Source organism: Haematobia irritans, chromosome 2, assembly GCF_050003625.1.
Source record: "Haematobia irritans isolate KBUSLIRL chromosome 2, ASM5000362v1, whole genome shotgun sequence".
Classification (NCBI taxonomy): domain Eukaryota; kingdom Metazoa; phylum Arthropoda; class Insecta; order Diptera; family Muscidae; genus Haematobia; species Haematobia irritans.
The window spans coordinates 124,524,068-124,547,113 of NC_134398.1; the positions used below are offsets into that span (position 1 = coordinate 124,524,068).

The 23,046-nt window shown below is 32.6% G+C and overlaps 1 protein-coding gene across 1 annotated transcript in view; it reads left to right on the forward strand.

The window, feature by feature from the left end:
* Nucleotides 1-14,291, forward strand: part of Gyc32E (Guanylyl cyclase at 32E) — a 179,686-nt gene extending 165,395 nt beyond the window's left edge. The window contains exons 20-23 of the mRNA XM_075294824.1: nt 9,977-10,169; nt 10,436-10,642; nt 10,786-10,944; nt 13,833-14,291. Of these exons, the coding sequence (XP_075150939.1) occupies nt 9,977-10,169; nt 10,436-10,642; nt 10,786-10,944; nt 13,833-14,291 (1,018 nt within the window). The remainder of the gene's footprint in view (nt 1-9,976; nt 10,170-10,435; nt 10,643-10,785; nt 10,945-13,832) is intronic.
* The last annotated feature ends 8,755 nt before the right edge of the window (nt 14,292-23,046 follow it).

Genomic DNA, 23,046 nt, shown 5'->3' on the forward strand with positions numbered 1-23,046 from the left:
TCTTTGGGGTTATTTGAAAGAAAAGGTATACGTCGATAAGCCAGCAACAATTAAAGAGCTAAAGGATGAGATAATTCGGCACATTAACGGCATAGAACCTCCATTATGCCTCAGTGAAATTTTTGACCATCGGATGAAGGTGTGCCACCGAGGTCGCGGCGCCCATTTGGCCGATATTTTGTTCCATACATAATTGAATAATACCAATATATCATAATAAAATAAAATTACAATAATTTCCTAAATAGTTTGTGTTTTATTCAAAATCAACATCGGCACTTGAAATTTTAATCACCCTTTACATTTTCTTTTCGGTATAGAGGTGAGTACTACACTCAAGAAAAGTTTACTTGATCCAAAGATTTTGACCTTCCCTTAAGGATTTTGGTATTGATTCCGAGCCAAAGATGCGAAAGACCTATCTGGCTTTAAATCTAGGATCAATAAAATTAAAATTAGTATGCACACAAAAAAAATCTGATTCAATCATGAAATTAATTGATCCAATTAATTTTTTAATTGAAATGTCTTCAATCACAGAAATGATAGTATCAATTACAAAATTAGTTGACAGCCAATTAAATTATTAATTGATCCAATTATATATACTATTATTGATTGATATTGATAATTGATACTATTATTTTTTTGTGTGATTGTTTTTTGTTTCATTTAAAAAATTTGTTAAATCAATTAAGTTTTTAATTGAATATTTTTAAAACTCAATTAAAATTTTAATTGGCAAAATTTTCGTGAAATTTTTTTCTGTGCAGAACTCATTTATCGAATTTTCATTCTCCTTTCGCAGTATATTGACAAAGCTATTCACGTACAAACAAATGCCAATTTAAATTATAACAGATACTTCAAAGTAAACAGCGATTTCTTAATTCCAAAGAAAACTAAAAACTTAAAAACTTTAAAACTCAAAATAAATCTTAGCCTATATTCGAAGCGTTTTTATCTTAAATTTTGAAGATTCAATATTTCAGTTAATTTAAGGAATCAAAAATGTGTTTCTTTACTTTAAGGTAATTTTGCCTTGGTTTAAAGACATGCGACTTTAATGGAGGGACGCAAATTTTCAAAATTTGCGTACTAAATTTAATGAACAAAAAATTTAAAGCAAAGATTATAAACTTTATTTCAATAAAATTTGCATTATTTTAAAGAAATTTGTCCTTAATATTTTGTAAATTACACATCCTAATATTTAGGTTGCGTAATCTTTAATATCAGGTAAATATTTTTTCATATTTTTATAAACTTAAATTTCCATTATTTTAAAGAAATTTGTCCTTAATCCTAATATTTAGGTTGCGTAATCTTTAATATCAGGTAAATATTTTTTTCAGTGTATGTTCGGATTTCCACGAAAAGTCTTCTGGTAAATTAAAACTGTAAAAATATATGTGAAGACGATTATTTTTCAAATGTCAAATTATGAATGGAAAAGATCCAAGGCATTGATTGCGAAAAATTTAATATTTCTAAATTAATTGATTCAAAAAACAAGCTTCAAAACTGAACATAGTATTTACCTTAAAATGCGTTTTTGACGATTGGGAAATGATAAATTTAATTTATTCTTATAATATATATTCGAGCTTATTGGACAGGAAGATTAAGGGAATTGACATTATTAAGTTACTGAAAAGAAAATGCCAGATACCCATCTCGCAAGCCTGAATATACATATATGTATGTTTCAGTGTTGGCCACTACACATTTCCATAGTCTTTAGCGAGAGATGATTGAATTTGGTTCTTTTTATGTTAATTTCTTATGAAATTTACATACGAGAATTATTCTTCCCAATTAGTCTAATTAAACCATTTTATGAATTTTTGATTTATACTAAAACAAACTGAATAAGAAAATAAACTACATTTTGGTTCTCATTTTTGTCCATGATGCAAGTTACAGGCATAATGCAAAATAGGCCGAATGATTAGGATGACATTAGTGTACGCTTTTAAATCCGGCCAACAACACAACTAAACTGTACAAACACTAAACAGCTAATTGTATTACCGTTAGATTTTCACATTTTTCCGCACAAGTTTGCTTAAGTGTAAAACAACAACAAAAATCCTATGTCATTGTTTTCTTTAAAAAAAAACTGTTTAATGGAGGAATACGTGGAGATATGGGTCGATCTGACTTAACTATTATCAAATATGCAACTTTTAATTTCAAATGTGATCCAAAGTCACTGCTTCATTTTATACACGCAGAGAAGTAACATGATAGTCACAATCATATTCGAAGAGCAAAATAATATGATAGGAGCGACCACGTAACATTTTCACCTGCAACCATGTTGTCTCAGTGAACATGGTTCTAAGAAAAAAAAAATCCTCATCTAAAATGTTATTATATTGATAAAAAGAATTTTGTTTCCATTAAAAGACAATGGTCAAGATCTAAAATGTTATGGTATTCGTCAAAAATGTTTTTCTTCCAGTTAAAAGAACATGGTCACAACCTAAAATGTTTTGATATTTATTAAAAAACTGTTTTCGTCGTCGAAAAAAGGACGCCAGAAAGAAAGAAAAGAAAACACAAAATTAACTTTATTTATTTGTTTTTATTTATTTATAAACTAATTCATTGTTTACTAGCCTTCCCGGCACTCGAAAATCGAGTGCATTGTAAGCCATTAACGGTGTTATAAAGGTCCTAGATTATATGAAGTTTTAGCGACGCCAGTTTTTCTTGTGTCTGTATCACCTTACCTAAGCAATTTTCTTCAAGTCGAAAATGGTTATCTTAACATGAAAGAAAATGTTATTCACTAAGGTCAATTTGTCTTTAATAATTGTGAAAAATTCTTTAAAATCATTGAAATTGTCTTTTGGCATCTTGAAAACAAAGGAAAACACATTCAAAAATATGAGATATTTTTCAATGCTTTATTTTAAAGACTCTTTTTACTTAAAACATATCATAATTTCTGCTTAAAGTCGAGTCGAAATTTGCAAATAACATATATGATATTTCGTTAACACGCTTTAAAACGGCTTTGATAGCATATGAAGAAAATAGCATAATAAACGAATAAATTCAATTCAAATTTTCCTAGAATCAAGTTCGCAAAACTCAAATTTAAAAGAGCATTTATTTATCCTTAACATACTTCAATTCTCCGCTTCTTTGGCTCGGAATCAATACCAAAATAATTAGTGTAAAGACAAAATCTATGGAACCAGGTATACTTTTTTTCAGTGTACCTCATCAACATATTTCCATTCTCCTTTTCATATTTGCCATGTGGAAGGTCTCGAGTTTTTTAAAAATTATAAATATCAAATTTTGGACAAAATGTTATTTATAAAATATTCATCAATTATAAAATAATAAAAATAGTTTTTGTTATCTTTTTTGGCTGCTGATTCAAGTTTCCTCTATAGCTACGAAAAAATGATCATTTTGAATATTAAGCAAAAATAATAATAGAATGTCTTTGCAGTTATCCAAAATGAGTTCTATTAAAAAGCCTATATATCTGTAAATAACAATATTATTTATTGTTCTAAATGTTCTTAAACGAAATAGTATAATATTACTTTGACAAATTATAATTGATCACTTTAACACGTAAAACATACATCACCCATATATAACTATACTTTCCCACCACACTCCTCCACCCATCCTGTTACTATCGTTTACTATACAAAACACAATCGTATTGCTCGCATCTCTCTCTCTCTCTCTCTCTCTCTCTCTCTCTCTCTCTAAAATATTTGTCAATGGTAAAAACTTTCTGCATTTATGCAAACGGTCTTAAAACACTGAATATAAATTTGTAGCTAATATAACGCTAAATTTACCTTATGTTTATTGGCAAAAATTATTTATTTATGTTATAGTTCAGTTTGATTGTTTTTTTTTTCGAAATTTTCCAAATCCCAATTAAATTTTCCTTTTGTTAAGTATGTGTCAAAGACTTTATGAACTGAACGTGGGTATTAAGTTCAATTACCAAACACGTAAATTCAATATGATCTAACGCAAAAGAAAATTTTCATACGATGCCCAAAAATAGTAACAATGAACTACAATATGGTTAAAATTTGGCGGCAATGATTTTGTTCTTTAGTTTTAGTTCATTGTTTCATCTATGAGAGGGTGTGGTGCGTGAGTTGTAGTTAAAAAGTGCACCAGAGTATTATATTTTCCTGGTTTTAAGAATGCTTTGTGGAAATCTCGAAATATGCAGTATAATTTAGTTCAATTTTCGAACGTGGTAGTTCATTCTTGCCATAAAACAGTTTATTTTTTCTGCACATGTACACAGAAATTTCATACGAACATTTTATTCTCTTTTACAATTTCGTATGAAATTTGTAGTTATCCAAAATATACCCCTATTGTAATTGCCATATATCCGTATATGGCATCCCTATATCCGTAGCCTTAAATAAAATCAGTTAATATTACTTTTCTATTTCTAACGCCTTTAGAATTATATACGGCTAACTGATCACAATACTACGTAAAACATAAAACCACCCACCACACTCCCCCACCCATCTCACAATCCTATTATTCCCATTGCTTTAGCTCCCAATCGACTCTCTCATTATCACTCACAAACTTATTCTCCCCCATGCCAGCATAACAAAAGCCATCATACAATGCACACACACCCACACGCTACAACAAACCAAACAACAACTCTCTCGCTCTCACTCTCAAACTACAACACAACAACGACAACAACGTCAATAATTTTAGAAAAATGCAATTTTCTTCATGAAAAATGCATCAATTTAAAAAATTAAAGCGATTCGCCATATCTACAGACACAACACCACCTCCCGCGCCCACAATATGTACCCAAAAAAAGTGTAGCGTATTAATATATATATATTTGTATTTATAATGTCGTGCAAGCAAACATCACATATTTTTACACACTCTATTTTGGTTCAATTTCAACAATATTTACTTCGTGCCCATCAAATGTACCAACGCAGACATCATATAAATAACTGCAAATAAAAATAAATTATACCATATATCAAAATGCAGAACAAAAAAACAGGTACATTTTTCAATTACTCTTTCCTTTTTTGTGTTCACATAAAACCACGTGCCACTTCTGAATAAATAAATAACACAAAACACAGTAATTCCGTATTGTCCGCCCCTTCCAAGAAACAATCGACACACGACTGACGCTCAAATTGAAAATCGTGTGTACCTGCTCAATGTTTTTATAAAATTCTTTTCGCTCCAAAAAAATTAAATGGTCACGAAAATAATGTACATGGTCTTTATGTCTATAAAAATACTTTTTTCTCTGCAAAAAATTAAAAAAAATTGAATGGTCAGGTACATGATTTTCCCGATCATGTAATGGTCTCAAATTCTATCATTTAAATAATAGAACATGTTTGCGGCATTTGAGAATCATTTAAATGCTTATTGTCGACATATATTTTTCTCTGCTCGAAAATGATTTTTACAAAGACAAAATACATGGTTTTCGTGACAATTACATACTCTAGATAAGCATTAAATGGATGCGGCAACCATGTCCAAACATGTTTTTCTGTGCGTGTAGTCTTTTGTGATGCCACTAATTCGCTAATTACTTAGCTACGATTTAAAGTAATCCTAAAATAAAAAAGTAACAAAGGATATTAAATAACTTCAATGTTATAAAATAAACAAAACTACAAAATTTGATACATAAAAAAATTCTTATTGGGAATTTCTTGTAATGGGATTTTGCTAATGTGTGATTGCCAGATTGTCCTTTTATCAGATTTTTGTTATACACGTTTATCTTATATGAAATTTTTTTTGCGCCAAAACACAGCTAAAAGACATGGTGTTTTTGTTACATTTTGTTATATGCGTTTTTTCTTATAAGAGATGTGCTTATATCCAGGGATTCGGAGCGGTCCCTTTTTTTCGCTCCGCTCCGCTGAAAAAAAATTCTTTCTTTCTTTTTACTAAGGTCAACATGTCTTTAATACTTTGGAAAAAAATCTTTAAAATTAGTGAAATCCTCTTAAAATATGTTGACTTTTTGCATTTGGCTATAAAGCTAAAAAGCGTTTTCAACATTTTATCGACGAGTTTCTATACGAATTTTTTTATGAAGAAAAAAACGGAAAAAACCAATATAATTATAAGTTGCTCCCTACGATCAAGTACGCTACAGCCTTAAACAATGACGCTATCATTCTAAAATTTTTCATAGGTTCGGTTTTTATTTGCAGGCAAGTCAAGTTCGATGATGGGCTATATCGGTCCAAGTTTTCGATATAGTCCCCATGTAAACCGACGTCCCGATTTGTGGCCTTGGGCTAATAGAAACCGAAGTTTTATCCAATTAATCTGAAATTAGAAATCTAGAGGTATTTTAGGACCATAAAGATGTGTGCTGAAAATGGCGATTATCGGTTAGATGTGCAATTATGCTTTATCCGTAGATAGATATGTATTAGAAGCATGGGAAAATTTGATCTTAGCAGTGGAGATTTTAAAATGAAAATGTGAGTATTTTGGCCTTATGGAAGAATATATATATTGGGGATTTGTCTCAATCTAAACCAATTTTGACCAACTTTGCTATAATATTAATTATACTCTCAATGCACAATTTCTAAATATTTTGAGTGAATCTTTGGTCCCCGTGGTCATATGAATTTAAATCGAGCAATATATATAAATCTGAACCGATGTCAACCAAATTTGACATGCATAATAGGAACATTAGTTCTACTCCCTGACCAAAATTTCATGTAAATCGGAGTACAACTTTGTTCTTTGTGGTCATATGGGTGTAAATCGGGCGAACGATATATATGGGAGTTGTATCTAAATCTGAACGGATTTCAATTTAAAAAAAAATATTCATATATTCTATAGGAAATTTTTGCAAAATTTTATTTCTATAGAAAATTTTGTCAAAATTTTATTTATATAGAAAATTTTGTCAAAATTTTATTTTCTTTAAAATTTAGTCTCTTGACAATAATTTTCCAGTGAAATTTTTGTAAAAGTACCTTTCCGCTCAAAAAATACCTTTTTTGTACTTTCTTAAAAATTGTATTTTCCATCCCTGAGTAACTGGCAAATTGACCAAAATTTTTAAAAGAATATGCACGTTTGGAAATATATCTTTATTGCACTCTCCAAGTGCTTCCATCATGTGTAGAAAATTTTATTTATGCATAGGTATGTATACAATATTTTCACAATACTAAATTGAGCCGACGGGCTTTTTGGACAGCAAATAAATCAATGACTTCTTCGGCGATGAACCGACATTAATGCCAATCCATTGAGTCTACTCTCGCTAGTCGAATTTCTAAGATACGTCTTTAATCTCTTTATTTTTGAAAATGAAAGTTCGGCCGAGTACGTAGTAACTGCAGGGATGGAAAATGCAGTACTATAGTACTTTTTTCAATACTTTTTCATCCCGGTCAGTACCGTAGTACCCCCGCGAATGATTTAGTACCTTTAGTGTAGACATTTTTGAGTCGATATCAGATTTATGGTACAATATCTTTGACAAAGTATTTTAATATATTGAGAAAGTCTTTATCAACCTTATTTGCTAACAGTCTTTTACAAATATGGCAAAACAGACATGTTCATGTGGGAAGAAAATCTCGATTTTGTAAAAGACAGTCAAAAACAGGATTTTATTGATCTTCAAGAATGTTTTAGTCGAAAAAAGAATGCGATTCTATATTATCGATTTTTTATTTCGGTAGAAAATGTTGTCAAAATTTTATTTCAATTGAAAATTTTGTAAAAATTTTATTTCTATAGGAAATTTTTGCAAAATTTTATTTCTATAGAAAAAATTTTGCAACATTTTTTTCTACAGAATTTTTTTGCAAAATTTTATTTCTATAGAAAATTTTTGCAAAATTTTATTTATATAGAAAATTTTGTCAAAATTTTATTTATATAGAAAATTTTGTCAAAATTTTATTTTCTTTAAAATTTAGTCTCTTGACAATAATTTTCCAGTGAAATTTTTGTAAAAAGTACCTTTCCGCTCAAAAAATACCTTTTGTGTACTTTCTTAAAAAATGTATTTTCCATCCCTGAGTAACTGGCAAATTGACCAAAATTTTTAAAAGAATATGCACGTTTGGAAATATCTCTTTATTGCACTCTCCAAGTGCTTCCATCGCTGAATTAGGCAGGTTCTTTTCGCAGGTTTTGCGCCATTTCATTTACACATGTGTGTTTGGCTATTTCGTTGTTGTTGCTATGGCTAAACAAAGCGAGTCATGTTCACAAAAAGAACAACAAACACAAATAAAAAGCAGAAAGACATTTTCCAAAAATGGAATTTGTGGTGCGAGAACAAAAACAATTTGTTTTTTCGGCCGTCGTTTGACGGACTTTTCAACTAGTATTCTATGATTTGTGCAAGTTTTATAGGTAAGCGTTTTTCAAAATAAAACCTCCAGCTTTTCTTCAACATCTTCGATAAGATTTTTCTATCCAGCTAAAAATATAAATTTATTTATATAAAAATATTCATTCAATTTGGGGGGGGGGGTTTGATCCCCCTCATCCCCCCTGAATACGGCCTTGACGGTCAAAATTTGGTCAATATAAACTTGACGTATTTCTTTCAATTTTGCATTTAAAAACCCTGAACACCCCTCATTTTGAAGGTGTTTGTGTAGAATGTTGCACCTATTTTGATTTTGGAATTCACTCTTCACTTGTCAAAATTTTGCTCGCGCATCGCGAAAATCCGAGCTACTCGCACGCAAAGCTGGCAAAATCTCTAAAAGTTGCCAAATCAACCGTTACAAATGTAATTAAAGTGTTTGGGGAACGTTTGTCGACAGGCAGGAAGTCTGGATCGGGGGGAAATCGAAAACCGGAAGCCGCTGAGACAACATAGAGAGTTGCCGGTAGTTTCAAGCGAAACCCTAACCTCTCTCTCCGAGATGCCGCAAATGAGCTGGGTGTATCGTCTACAACCGTGCATCGAGCCAAAAAACGAGCCTATCGACTATCGACTTACAAGAAGGTAGTGACTCCAAATCGCGATGATAAACAAAATACGACGGCCAAAGCGCGATCCGGAGGCTGTACACGACGATGCTGACGAAGTTTGACTGCGTGGTAGTGGACGACGAAACCTACGTCAAAGCCGACTACAAGCAGCTTCCGGGACAGGAGTTTTATACGGCAAAAGGAAGGGGAAAGGTAGCAGATATTTTCAAACACATAAATCTGTCAAAGTTCGCAAAGAAATATCTTGTTTGGCAAGCCATCTGTACCTGTGGCTTGAAAAGCAGCATTTTCATAGCTTCCGGGACTGTCAACCAAGAAATTTACGTGAAAGAGTGTTTGAATAAACGTCTGCTGCCTTTCCTGAAGAAACACGGTTGTTCCGTACTGTTTTGGCCGGATTTGGCATCTTGCCATTAAAAAAGGTAAAAAGGCCATGGAGTGGTACGCCGCCAATAACGTGCAGGTGGTTCCCAAGGACAAGAACCCTCCCAATACGACAGAGCTCCGCCCAATTGAGAAATACTGGGCTATTGCCAAGCGGAACCTAAAGAAGACCAAAAAACTGCTAAGGACGAGCAGCAGTTCAAGGCAAACTGGCTTTCTGCGGCGAAGAAGGTGGACAAGGTGGCTGTACAAAATCTGATGGCAGGTGTCAAGCGTGAGCCCCGGCAATTCGGATTTGGAAAAGCGAAAGCCTAACTGAATATTTTTCCTGAATTTTATACTAATTGAACTTGAAAAAGAAATTTAATTTGATTTTTTAAATAAACGATTTCACCGATTTACACGCGTTTTCCCTTGACCAAATTTTGACCGTATCACCCTTTAGTTTAATTAGTAACATATTAATTAGTAGGGAGCTACCGTGGTGCAATGGTTAATAGTAATAAAAATTCATTGGCCTTAGTTCTTATCCTCATTTTCAACGTTATATTGTACTACTACATTTTCATTGCAGATCTGTTGCGGAATCATTGAAACTTGGTGAACCTGTGGAGGCGGAATGTTTCGATTGTGTCACTATTCTATTCAGTGACATTGTTGGCTTCACTCAACTATGCAGTACAAGTACACCATTTGAGGTAGTTGATATGTTAAATGATTTGTACACTTGCTGCGATTCCATAATATCCAACTATGATGTCTATAAGGTAATCAAAGGGGCGTATGACAATGTATCATTTCAAAACTCCAGATAAATAGAGAAGTAAAACAATGCAAATTAAATTTTAAATGAACAATTATTCATGTGCATTCTGTTTTCCTTTAATAGTGAAATGTATCAATTTCGAATTCTTAGAATCTTTCTATTGTTAATCCCAATATTGGAATATTTTCATCCTCTTCTACACATTCACAAATAATTTATTCCGTTTTATTTTGGTATATGTTTTGATTTTGACCATTATTATTACAGGTGGAAACAATTGGCGATGCTTATATGGTGGTCTCTGGCCTTCCACTGAGAAATGGCACCCGTCATGTGGGTGAAATTGCGTCATTAGCTCTACACCTTCTCCGAAATGTGGCAAATTTAAAAATTCCCCATAAACCCATGGACACATTACAATTGCGAATAGGTGTACACTCGGGACCATGTGCAGCTGGTGTTGTCGGTTTAAAAGTATGTAGATATTTTTCGGTTTCATTTATTCAATTTCCCCTTGAAAGGAATATAAAACTCAAATTGCATAGAATTTTCCTACCACATAGTTACCACTATGGGAAATTTTGTACTCATTTGTTGAGTTTGTTTTTCTTCTATAGATGCCAAGGTATTGCCTTTTTGGTGATACGGTAAATACAGCTTCACGTATGGAAAGTACAAGTGAGGCCATGAAAATCCATATATCCGAGGAGACATATCAATTACTGGAAAGTGTAGGAGGCTACCATTGTATGGAAAGAGGCCTTGTTAATATAAAGGTAAGCTTAGGATAATATTCCCTCTTTGGGTTTGGGGTTTGTTATTCAGTTGAAGATGATGCATTTTGATAACCTACCAATTAGAGTGTCGTTGAAATAAGGGTATATTACTAAAGTGAGCAAAAATTAAGGCAAATGTGTTGGTGAAATGAAAATTGTTTATTTATTCCTGTTATATGTTGGCCCCCTGGTTGCCACACAGACCCCGGGGAATAAATGTTATATAGATTTCTACACAGATGTCTCCAAATTAGCTGGACAAGTAGGTTTCGGAGTATATTCTAAAGACCTGGAACTTAAAATAGCGAAAAGATTGCCTAATCACTATGGTGGGAGCCACCGTGGTGCAATGGTTAGTATGCCCGCCTTGCATACACAAGGTCGTGGGTTCGATTCCTGCATCGACCGAACACCAAAAAGTTTTTCAGTAATACTGGTGACATTTTTGAGGGTTTCAAAGTTTCTCTAAGTGGTTTCAGTGCACTTTGGAACGCCGTTAGGACTCGGCTATAAAAAAGAGGTCCCTTGTCATTGAGCATAACATGGAAGCGGGCAGCACTCAGTGATAAGAGAGAAGTTCACCAATGTGGTATCACAATTGACTGAATAGTCTAAGTGAGCCTGATACATCGGGCTGCCACCTAACCTGATCTGACCTGACCATAGTGTTTTTCAGTCTGAAATATTACCAATAAAAGATGTGACAAATTGAGTGAATAGCAACGTTCCAATAAATGTTGGCATTAACCCTTTCACTACCTAATATTAAAAACTTTAATTTTTCTTCTGGTTTTACTTGTACTAACAACGTGTAGAACAAAAATTTACATTTTGAGAACCTACCTCAATTACTTCAAGAGCTATATGAGATTGTGCTGAAAACTTGATTCTTGAATTGTGACCAAATGGCCTTACGAAAATAAGCGCTATTTGGCCTATAATATCTTTCACAGTGTGGGAAAAAATACAAAAAAGATCCCGTAAAAGTATCAGCTATAGTTTTTGTATTAATGTCCATTTACTAGGAACATACAGTAGAAAATCTGTCAAATTTTCGTATTTTTCGTTTATTTTTACAGAAGTTTATAAAAATGTATTTTAGTGCTCACCAATATGGAAAATATTTATAGCTTATTTAGATTAAAGCCTCTACTTTAAAATATCATCGAAAAATAAATCGAAACTAAGTGGGAAAATAGAATTTGGTGTCTTTTTCGAATGTCCTTCTAAGTGGACATCGGTAGTGAAAGGGTTAATAGTATATACTCAGACAGTCAACTTGCAATAAAAACTTTGGACTCTGTGTTCCTTAACTCGAAAACGGCCATCGAGTACCGCAAATCTCTCAACGAGATGGCTGAGCAGTACATTATCCACCTAATAAGGATGCCTGGTCACAGAAACATACCAGGAAACTGCGCAGCTACAAGTTAGCAAGGCTATGAACAACCTTACATTTTCTAGGGGAACTATACTGGTATGTCTCTGGCTACCTGTAAGCTCATACTGCCTTATAGGTGAGTTTGGAATAAGTATTAGGATAGGTTAGGTTAGCTGGCAGCCCGATGTATCAGGCTCACTTAGACTATTCAGTCCATTGTGATACCACATTGGTGAACTTCTCTCTTATCACTGAGTGCTGCCCGATTCCATGTTAAGCTCAATGACAAGGGACCTCCTTTTTATAGCCGAGTCCGAACGGCGTTCCACATTGCAGTGAAACCATTAGAGAAGCTTTGAAACCCTCAGAAATGTCACCAGCATTACTGAAAAACTTTTTGGTGTTCGGTCGAATCAGGAATCGAACCCACGACCTTGTGTATGCAAGGCGGGCATGCTAACCATTGCACTACGGTGGCTCCACGGTATTGGCATACAGTATAATGACTACTGCGTGAGATGTCATGATGAGGAGGCAAAGGAATCAATTAACACCTCTTGTGTGAATGTCCTGCATTTTGTGTACAGCATAAGCGAAATTTTAGGAGCATACTCCTTTAGATTACTATCGGATGTGAAAAATGTTAACTTGAGCAGTCTGCTAATGTTTTTGGAACAATCAAGTTACTTCAACAGAAGCAAATAATCGGGTTGGTTCAACGGTAAAAAACTAGAAAACGCCGTAATATTTATTTTTAGTTAATGTGGTCTAAGTGAGCCTGAAAATAAACCGAGCTGCCACATTAACCAAACCTAATCCAAACATCCAATATCTCAGTCGAATTAAAAAATATTTCCTTAAAACAAATAAGGTTTTCATTACATTGAGGAAATTTCCTTTTCCTTCAAAGGGATTTTACGGACGGAGTCAAATTTGCATACTCCTTCATAATAGGTCAAAAAATATTGCCAAAAATCATTGAAAATCGTCTTTTTGGGTCTATAAGTTATGCAAAATCGAATCAGAAGCAAAGAATTTTACATGGACTAGTCATAGAAGAAATGTTTTCTTTTAAGACTCTGCTTTTCTCATTAGTTCTTCATATATTATGGATTGCATCACAAAAATAGCGTTTTCTGAAACTACATCATCTACTGATTTGTCAACTTCAGTGGGCAGGAAGGTTTCAAAGTGAAGAAAAGAGTGATGTTCGAGTAAATATGTTCATGGTTTCCCTCACATTCCACTTTGCTTTCCCCCAAAGTGTTTTCAAACATTTTGGATATCGCTTACTAAAGGCTCTATAACCCAACATGATAAAATTCAAATATACGGAAAAACTCATCTGCTCCAAAAATTTCAACGTTGCTTTGTTCTAAAATTTTTTTTTTTTTTCGAATAATAATTCATTTGTTCTGTCCATTCACGAATACTTCTCTGGGGCTGTACATGACGAACCATTCATATTTTATGATTTCTTAATCGTTCCATTTTTTTTTCCAAACAGGGTAAAGGGGACATGCGTACTTATTGGCTACTTGGTAAACTTCCAGATCAAAGCCACCGTCAATCGCAACTTCCTGCATTAACATGCAATGATGCCACACCAGATCTCATTCGAGCCACACCAGAGCCTGAAAGTCGTGCCACCAGTATGGATACCATACACCCGTTATTACTTCCAACATCCTGCTGTATTAACAAACAAAAATTAACACTTGGACCTGGAGCTATCTCGAATCCTACACAGCGTTTACGTTACGTCCGAAATTCCTATTGTAATTGTGCCACCAAATGTCTGTATAATCGACGATCCGATGACAATGTTCATATAGATATGCCAATGAGAAGCCATCCTTGTAATAGCAGTCATTTATGTGTCTGCCGCCTTAATGCCAGTGTTCTGCATACGACCAATAATCAAAGGGGACCACGTTCAGCACCAGTTATAACATTTCGCTTATAAGTCAATTTTAACTAAATTTATAAAATAGTATAATTATTAATGTGTAGATAGACGTTAAATGTATTTCATAATTTTTTTTTCGTATTTTATTGTGAGTCTTTATCAAACATTTTAATGTGTATTTTAATTCTAGTCCATTTTATTTTAATTCTAGTCCATACACATTTTAATGTGTATTTTAATTCTATAGATTAATATATAATTGGATAACACACGTGGAGGTTTATACACGTAAAGTTATTTTCAAAATCAAATCGACTTTTCATTAACAAAAAACAATCGATAAAAATCATTAAAAAGTTTTGAAAATTAATTTAATTTATTTTATTTAATTTTATCTTAATTGAATAATTTTTTAACTCAAATTGTTTTAATATAATTTAGCTTAACTAACTTTTCTATCTAATAATTCTATACAAATAGAATTTTGACAAAATTTTCTATAGAAATAATATTTTGACAAAATTTTCTGTAGAAATAAAATTTTCACAAAATATTTCTATAGAAATAAAATTTTTTTGCTTAAAAATTTTGAAAAAAAATTTTATATAAATAAAATTTTCTATAGAACTAATATTTTGACAAAATATTCTATAGAAATAACATCTTGACAAAATTTTCTATAGAAATAAAATCTTGACAAAATTTTCTATAGAAGTTATATTTTGACAAAATTTTCTATAGAAATTAAATTTTCACAAAATATTTCTACAGAAATAAAATTTTCACAAAATATTTCTTAAAAATTTTGACATATTTTTTAAAAATTTTTTTATATAAATAAAATTTTCTATAGAAATAATATTTTGACAAAATATTCTATAGAAATAAAATCTTGACAAAATTTTCTATGGAAGTAATATTTTGACAAAATTTTCTATAGAACTAAAATTTTGACATAATTTTAATTTTGACATAAATTTAATTTTATTTTTATTTCAATTTATTAACACACAATTTAGCTAAATTTAACTTTTATTTTATCTAATTCAAAAGTTTCTTATATTATTACGTTATATAGTATGGAAACATCGACTAAAGTAGCTGCAAGCAAAAAAATAATTCTTTCCTCCCAAACGAAATTTTAGACAAACAAAGTTCGTTTCTCATTTGCTTTTCGTTGAAAGGAAGTGTATTTGGAAGAAAAGTATATACTTTCTGTGATAAACGTTTATTCTTTTCCAGGATGTAAAAGCAATTTCATAAAGACTAACTCAAAAAAATTTTTTCTGGCTAATTGCATTTTCCCTCACATCTTTCTCACTTCCACGAAGTTTTTTAGTTCTTAGCACCTTTTTCTGTAATACAAACAATGTAGAAGAAACTATACAATTTTATAAATTTTTAAAATTTTTTTTACCTTTCGCCTGGACTGAGAATCGAACCGCGGACCATGCAATTTGTAAGGCAGCACACTATCCACTGAGCTACGTAGCTGTTATTGTCATCAATAGCTAATTATCCATATAAGTTATATTAATATAGCATAGCTTGCGGCGCCCACGAGCCGATTAAACAAAGTTTATTTAACAGAAAAATACATTTAGTTTGGCACCGTGGAGCAGTGGTTGCTACGTCGGACTCGCATGCCAAGGGTCGTGGGTTCAATCCCTGCTTCGACCAAAGTTTTTTTTTTATATATATATTCCAGATATGGTCGGAAGATTCCGAAAAAAATGTTCAACATTACATTCTACTATATTAAATTTTTACTATGAACTGTAAAATGGGTCTTATTAAAGACCTAAAGTCAGAAAAGAACATTGTTTGATATAAACGAAATGGACTGTGTTGTTGGTTCAAAAATAACTTTTTTTATTGAAAAAATAAAAATTTTGTAACAAACGATTTTTTTTGTTGATAAAAGTGTATACTTTTCGAAGAAATTCAAAAAACTCTAACAAAAGAAAAACGTTTTCGGTACACGTTTTCCAAACGTTTTTTTTCTTTGCGTGTGGTATTTAAGCCATATTTATTAACCTTTCAATCAAAGTTTTTGTTTGATTTTTTTCCTTTCTTTTAAAAATAAATAAAATTTCGCGTGAAAATCTAGCGCCTTAATTTTTTCGATGTTGGTATAACTACACAGAAAAAAAATATCTTCAAAATATTTCCAATTAAAAAGTTGATTGAAGTTGAAAAAATTTCAATTAATAAATTAATTGATGCAATTAACTTTTTAATCAAGATAGAAACATTAAGTTAATTAAGCCAATGATTGAAAATTTTAAAATTTTTAATTCAAAAATTAATTTTTACAATTAACTTTTTAATCAAACTCGGAAGACTAACGGCCATTTTCATGTATCTCCGTTAGACTTTAACTCCCAGTTAACAGAAAGTAAAATCGAAATATCTTCTCTCAGGATAACTTTAACTGAAACATTTTTAGCAGTTAAGTTCCTAACTGGCATATGGAATATATAGACAAGATGACAGACATGTCCATAGTATGGTTTAAAAGTTCGTTAGCTAACGTAGCACTAACGGAGCTTCCTGAAAATGGGGGTAAGTTAAATAAGTTATGGAAACTTTAAATTTTTAATTAAAAATTTATTTCAAACAATAAATTTTTTAATAAAACTAAAAACACTAAGCCACAATGAAAAAATATTTACGTGATATTAAAGATTACGCAACCTAAAATTTTAGGATGCAAAATTTACAAAATATTAAGTACAAATTTATTTAAAATAATGAAATTTTAATTAAAATAACGTTTATAATCTTTGCTTCAAAAATTTTTTTCATTAAATTTAGGACATACATTTTGTAAATTTTCGTGCCTCCGTTAAATCCACATATATTTAAACTAAGGCTAATTTCCTTTAAAGTAAAGAAACACATTTTTGATTTAAAGAAATTGTTCTTAAATTAACGGAAATATTGAAACTTTAGACTTAAATTAAAAACGCTTCAAATATAGGCTAAGATTTTCTTTATTTTAAAGAAGCCGCATCTTTAGCTCGGAATAAATATTAAAATCTTTAATGGAAGGTCAAAATCTTTGGATCCAAGTAAACTTTTTTTGCGAGTGCAGTTGAGAAAATAATTGAAAATAGTTATGTTTTTAATCCAAAATTCATTGAGTTTTGCAATTATTTCTAATAACTTTTTTCGACAAATTCGCACATCTTGAACTTCGTACAGCACTAAAGCACTCCTACAATTTTGAACTCCATTTTTTTCCTTCAAACTACAAGACTTTCTTCAGGAAGTGAAAAAATATAATTATGCCTAAGAAATTTTCATGAATTTGTCGAAAAATATTTACTTATTTTTATGATATCAGCGTAATATCAGCATTTTTAATACTGTTTAGTTAAAATTTTCTAAAAATTGTTTTATAAAGGGTGCATTTTTAAGATAGTACGGTTCTCATAATTTATTGATTAATGATTATTTCGTGCATCTCAAATGGACCATTTGACTGCATCTCAAATGTCCATTCGCATAGTCCCATTTTGTGATAATCTTTCCAACATTTCGGCCGGTATCTCATGAATAAATGCTTGAATGTTGTCTTTCAATGCGTCAATTGAAGCAGGCTTCCCTGTATAGACATGAGCTTTAACAAATTCCCACAAAAAATAGTCTACAGGTGTTACGATTCGAATAATCGTTGAAGAAGTACCGTCCAATGATGCCACCAGCTCAAACTGTAATTTTTTCTGAATCCATTGGTAGATTTTACAAGACTTCTGAAACAATGTACACACAAAGAAAAGATACTTTCCTCAGGAACGAAATTTTTGACAAACGAATTCCTCTTTCTTATAAGTATTTTCTTTTAGACCAAACAAATCCAAATTTATGATATGCGATTCAACGAATGTCTCTACTTCTCTTCATTTGCCTTTAAAGAAAATTCTTTAGCGTCAAAAGAAAACTTTGCTAGTCTAAAACTTCGTTCCTCAGAAAAAAAATTTCTTTCAGTGTACGTCAGCTGTTTAAACCAGTGTTCCCAAAAAAAGCACCCATTATAAAGGGTGATACGGTCAAAATTTGGTCAATATAAACTTGACGTATTTCTTTCAATTTTGCATTTAAAAAACCTGAACACCCCTCATTTTGAAGGTGTGTGTGTAGAATGTTGCTCCTATTTTGATTTTGGAATTCACTCTTCAGTTGTCAAAATGCCGTCCAAGCAAGAAGAGCAGCGTATCAAAATTTTGCTCGCGCATCGCGAAAATCCGAGCTACTCGCACGCAAAGCTGGCAAAATCTCTAAAAGTTGCCAAATCAACCGTTACAAATGTAACTAAAGTGTTTGGGGAACGTTTGTCGACAGCCAGGAAGTCTGGATCGGGGGGAAATCGAAAACCGGAAGCAGCTGAGACGACAAAGAGAGTTGCCGGTAGTTTCAAGCGAAACCCTAACCTCTCTCTACGAGATGCCGCAAATAAGCTGGGTGTATCGTCTACAACCGTGCATCGAGCCGGACTATCGACTTACAAGAAGGTAGTGACTCCAAATCGCGATGATAAACAAAATACGACGGCCAAAGCGCGATCCCGGAGGCTGTACACGACGATTCTGACGAAGTCTGACTGCGTGGTAATGAACGACGAAACCTACGTCAAAGCCGACTACAAGCAGCTTCCGGGACAGGAGTTTTATACGGCAAAAGGAAGGGGAAAGGTAGCAGATATTTTCAAGCACATAAAACTGTCAAAGTTCGCAAAGAAATATCTTGTTTGGCAAGCCATCTGTACCTGTGGATTGAAAAGCAGCATTTTCATAGCTTCCGGGACTGTCAACCAAGAAATTTACTTGAAAGAGTGTTTGAATAAACGTCTGCTGCCTTTCCTGAAGAAACACGGTTGTTCCGTACTGTTTTGGCCGGATTTGGCATCTTGCCATTACGGTAAAAAGGCCATGGAGTGGTACGCCGCCAACAACGTGCAGGTGGTTCCCAAGGACAAGAACCCTCCCAACACGCCAGAGCTCCGCCCAATTGAGAAATACCGGGCTATTGTCAAGCGGAACCTAAAGAAGACCAAAAAAACTGCTAAGGACGAGCAGCAGTTCAAGGCAAACTGGCTTTCTGCGCCGAAGAAGGTGATGGCAGGTGTCAAGCGTGAGGCCCGGCAATTCGGATTTGGAAAAGCGAAAGCCTAACTGAATATTTTTCCTGAATTTTATACTAATTGAACTTGAAAAAGATTTAATTTGATTTTTTAAATAAACGATTTCACCGATTTACACGCGTTTTCCCTTGACCGTATCACCCTTTAATGCATGATTTACGTACAATTATTATTCGAAGATTAAGGTGAAAATTAAGGAACCTGAAGAAGATTAAGAAACCTGGTCAAGAAAATGCCAGATGAAAATATATAAACCACTAAATATAGACCATTTTGTCCGTGCGATTGAATATTTGCACAACCTTCCGTATATACCTTTCTGTGGGGGTGATGACCAGAGATGGTCTGTATCAAACTTTTTAAGGTTTGCGACTGCGTAAATGTAGAAAAAGTAGCAAACGTCGCAAACTCCTAATACTTCAGACCCTTCAGCTAAGCGGTGAATGAAATCCAATATGATGAAATATGCGAAGAAGTTTCAATTCTCAGGAATGTTCATAAAATTATTAACGAGTTTAAAAAAAAAACTTGAGAATAGAGTTTTTTCAATTCGAAGCCAAAATTACTATGAATTACTCGATGGTGCAATAAACGTGACGGTCGGTATTCGCTCATAGTTAACCTTTCACAAATTACTACAGAAACTAGAAGGAAGGAAAACTACTTAAGTCTTGCATAAGTGAATTGCTGTTTAGAGAGAATTTTATAAAATCACTTTTTGGCTTATTAGAGCCAAATTCCATACTAATTAATTTTCAAAATTGTAGCTAGTCATTCGTTGATGCAACTAAAGCTTGGATGGACATAATGGACCAGGAAAACCAAGAATAGTTTGAAGTTGTGAATGAGAGATGTAAATCTAGTAGAGTTTTGAATATATACAATATAAAGCATTTTCTGCATACCTTTTATCGGGGAGCTTAACTAAATTAAATTAAAATATATTAACAATTTCTTTAATTCAAAATTAGGTTTCCTACACTAGGTTTACGACTTTTGCGACATACGTATTATACCGTCGTGAACGTATGTCGCAAAAGTCACAGTTTGCGACAGGCCAAACCTGGTGATGACTCAATTTAAGTTCTATGTTACACCCTCAAAAAAATCGCTTCTGTAACATGTACCCCAAACACATTTTGCTTCAAGCATATATATTTTCAGGATTGGTCCAAACAAAATATTGTTTGTAAAGGGTGATTTGTTAAGAGCTTGATAACTTTTTTTTTAAAAAAAACGCATAAAATTTGCAAAATCTCATCGGTTCTTTATTTGAAACGTTAGATTGGTCCATGACATTTACTTTTTGAAGATAATTTCATTTAAATGTTGACCGCGGCTGCGTTTTAGGTGGTCCATTCCGAAAGTCCAATTTTGGGCAACTTTTTCGAGCATTTCGGCCGGAATAGCCCGAATTTCTTCGGAAATGTTGTCTTCCAAAGCTGGAATAGTTGCTGGCTTATTTCTGTAGACTTTAGACTTGACGTAGCCCCACAAAAAATAGTCTAAAGGCGTCAAATCGCATGATCTTGGTGGCCAACTTACCGGTCCATTTCTTGAGATGAATTGTTCTCCGAAGTTTTCCCTCAAAATGGCCATAGAATCGCGAGCTGTGTGGCATGTAGCGCCATCTTGTTGAAACCACATGTCAACCAAGTTCAGTTCTTCCATTTTTGGCAACAAAAAGTTTGTTAGCATCGAACGATAGCGATCGCCATTCACCGTAACGTTGCGTCCAACAGCATCTTTGAAAAAATACGGTCCAATGATTCCACCAGCGTACACGCTCACAAAAAATCGCTTCTGTAACATATACTCCCAAACATATTTTGCTTCAAGCATATACATTTTTGGGTATTGCCCAAACATTTATATGTTTGATCTCTACCAATATATAATATGTTTGAAAGCATATTGGTCTAAACAATATATGTTTGGGGAGTCTAACTTCCAAACATTTTGTATTTTTGCATCCAAATTCAATAATGTTGTCTTCCAAAAAACAATATGTTATTATGTGACCATATAATATGTTTGGAAGCATTTTGCACCCAAAAATATTATATGCTTAAAAAAAATTCTCCCAAACAATATTGTGCTCAAAATTTTATTTATTTATTTATATATTTACAATCATAATGAATTATGAAAATAAACAGGTAATATAGGTGCTAACAACATAGGTTTTCGACCTGAATGCTCAAAATTTTGTTTCTGCCCAATTGTATATTCCCCCACATCTTTCTCACTTCCACGAGATTTTTTAGTTCTTAGCACCTTTTTCTGTAATACAAACATTGTAGAAGAAATTATTCAATTGTATGATTTTTTTTATTTTAATTTTACCTTTTGCCGGACGGGGATTCGAACAGCGGACCACACAGTTTGTAAGGATCAAAGAAGTAGCAGATCAATTGCCCAAGGAAAAATAAAATGTAAATTTTGTAATAACAAGCAACAACCTCCAACTTAATTCAATATCGCTCCCTGTTAATAGCGCTCCAAGCTACTAAACACATATATGTTTATAGGCTATTTCTAAATTAATATATGTTTGCATCCAAGCATATTATATTTACAAACATTTTATGTCCCAAACATAATATGTTCTAACATATTAACATATATGTCCCAAACATGTTATGCTAGTTTATGAACATTATATGCTTGCACTCAAAAATATTGTGTTTAAAAATTTGTGTTCCAAACATATAATGTTTATAGCCAAACATATGAAAAACAGTCTTTTTCATCCGTGTACAAACCACACCAAACAGTGCATTTTTCGGGATGCATGGGCAGTTCTTGAACGGCTTCTGGTTGCTCTTCACTCCAAATGCGGCAATTTTGCTTATTTACGTAGCCATTCAACCAGAAATGAGCCTCATCGCTGAACAAAATTTGTCGATAAAAAAGCGGATTTTCTGCCAACTTTTCTAGGGCCCATTCACTGAAAATTCGACGTTGTGGCTCGTTAGTAAGTCTATTCATGATGAAATGTCAAAGCATACTGAGCATCTTTCTCTTTGACACCATGTCTGAAATCCCACGTGATCTGTCAAATACTAATGCATGAAAATCCTAACCTCAAAAGAATCACCCTTTATTATTCAAACATATTATGTTTCACATTAGGCATACACAGGTAGAAAAAAAGTTAATGAAATTTTCTTTGTGTATATATATATTTAAGGCGCCAATTGGTTACTTCCATTCTTTTACTTGCAGTATACGCTCTAGGTCTCTCTTTCTAACGACATATATGTTTATAGGCTATTTCTAAAACAATATATGTTTGCATCCAAGCATATTATCTTTACAAACATTCTTTGTCCCAAACATAATATCTTGTAACATATTAACATATATGTCCCAAACATGTTATGCTCGTAATATTGCACTTAAAATATTGTGTTAAAAAATTTGAGTTCCAAACATATAATTTTTACGCCCAAACATATGAAAACAGTCTTTTTCGTCCGTGTATATGCAATTAGTTTTGCTTATTTTAATTCAATTGGTTTTAGCCTAATAACCTTTAATTTAATTTAATTCAATTTATTTACCATACATTTAACTGAATTTATATTAATATAATTTTATTTTTTATTTTTTTATTTTAATATCGACGTGAGGTCAGCGTTTATAATACTATTTAGTTGAAAT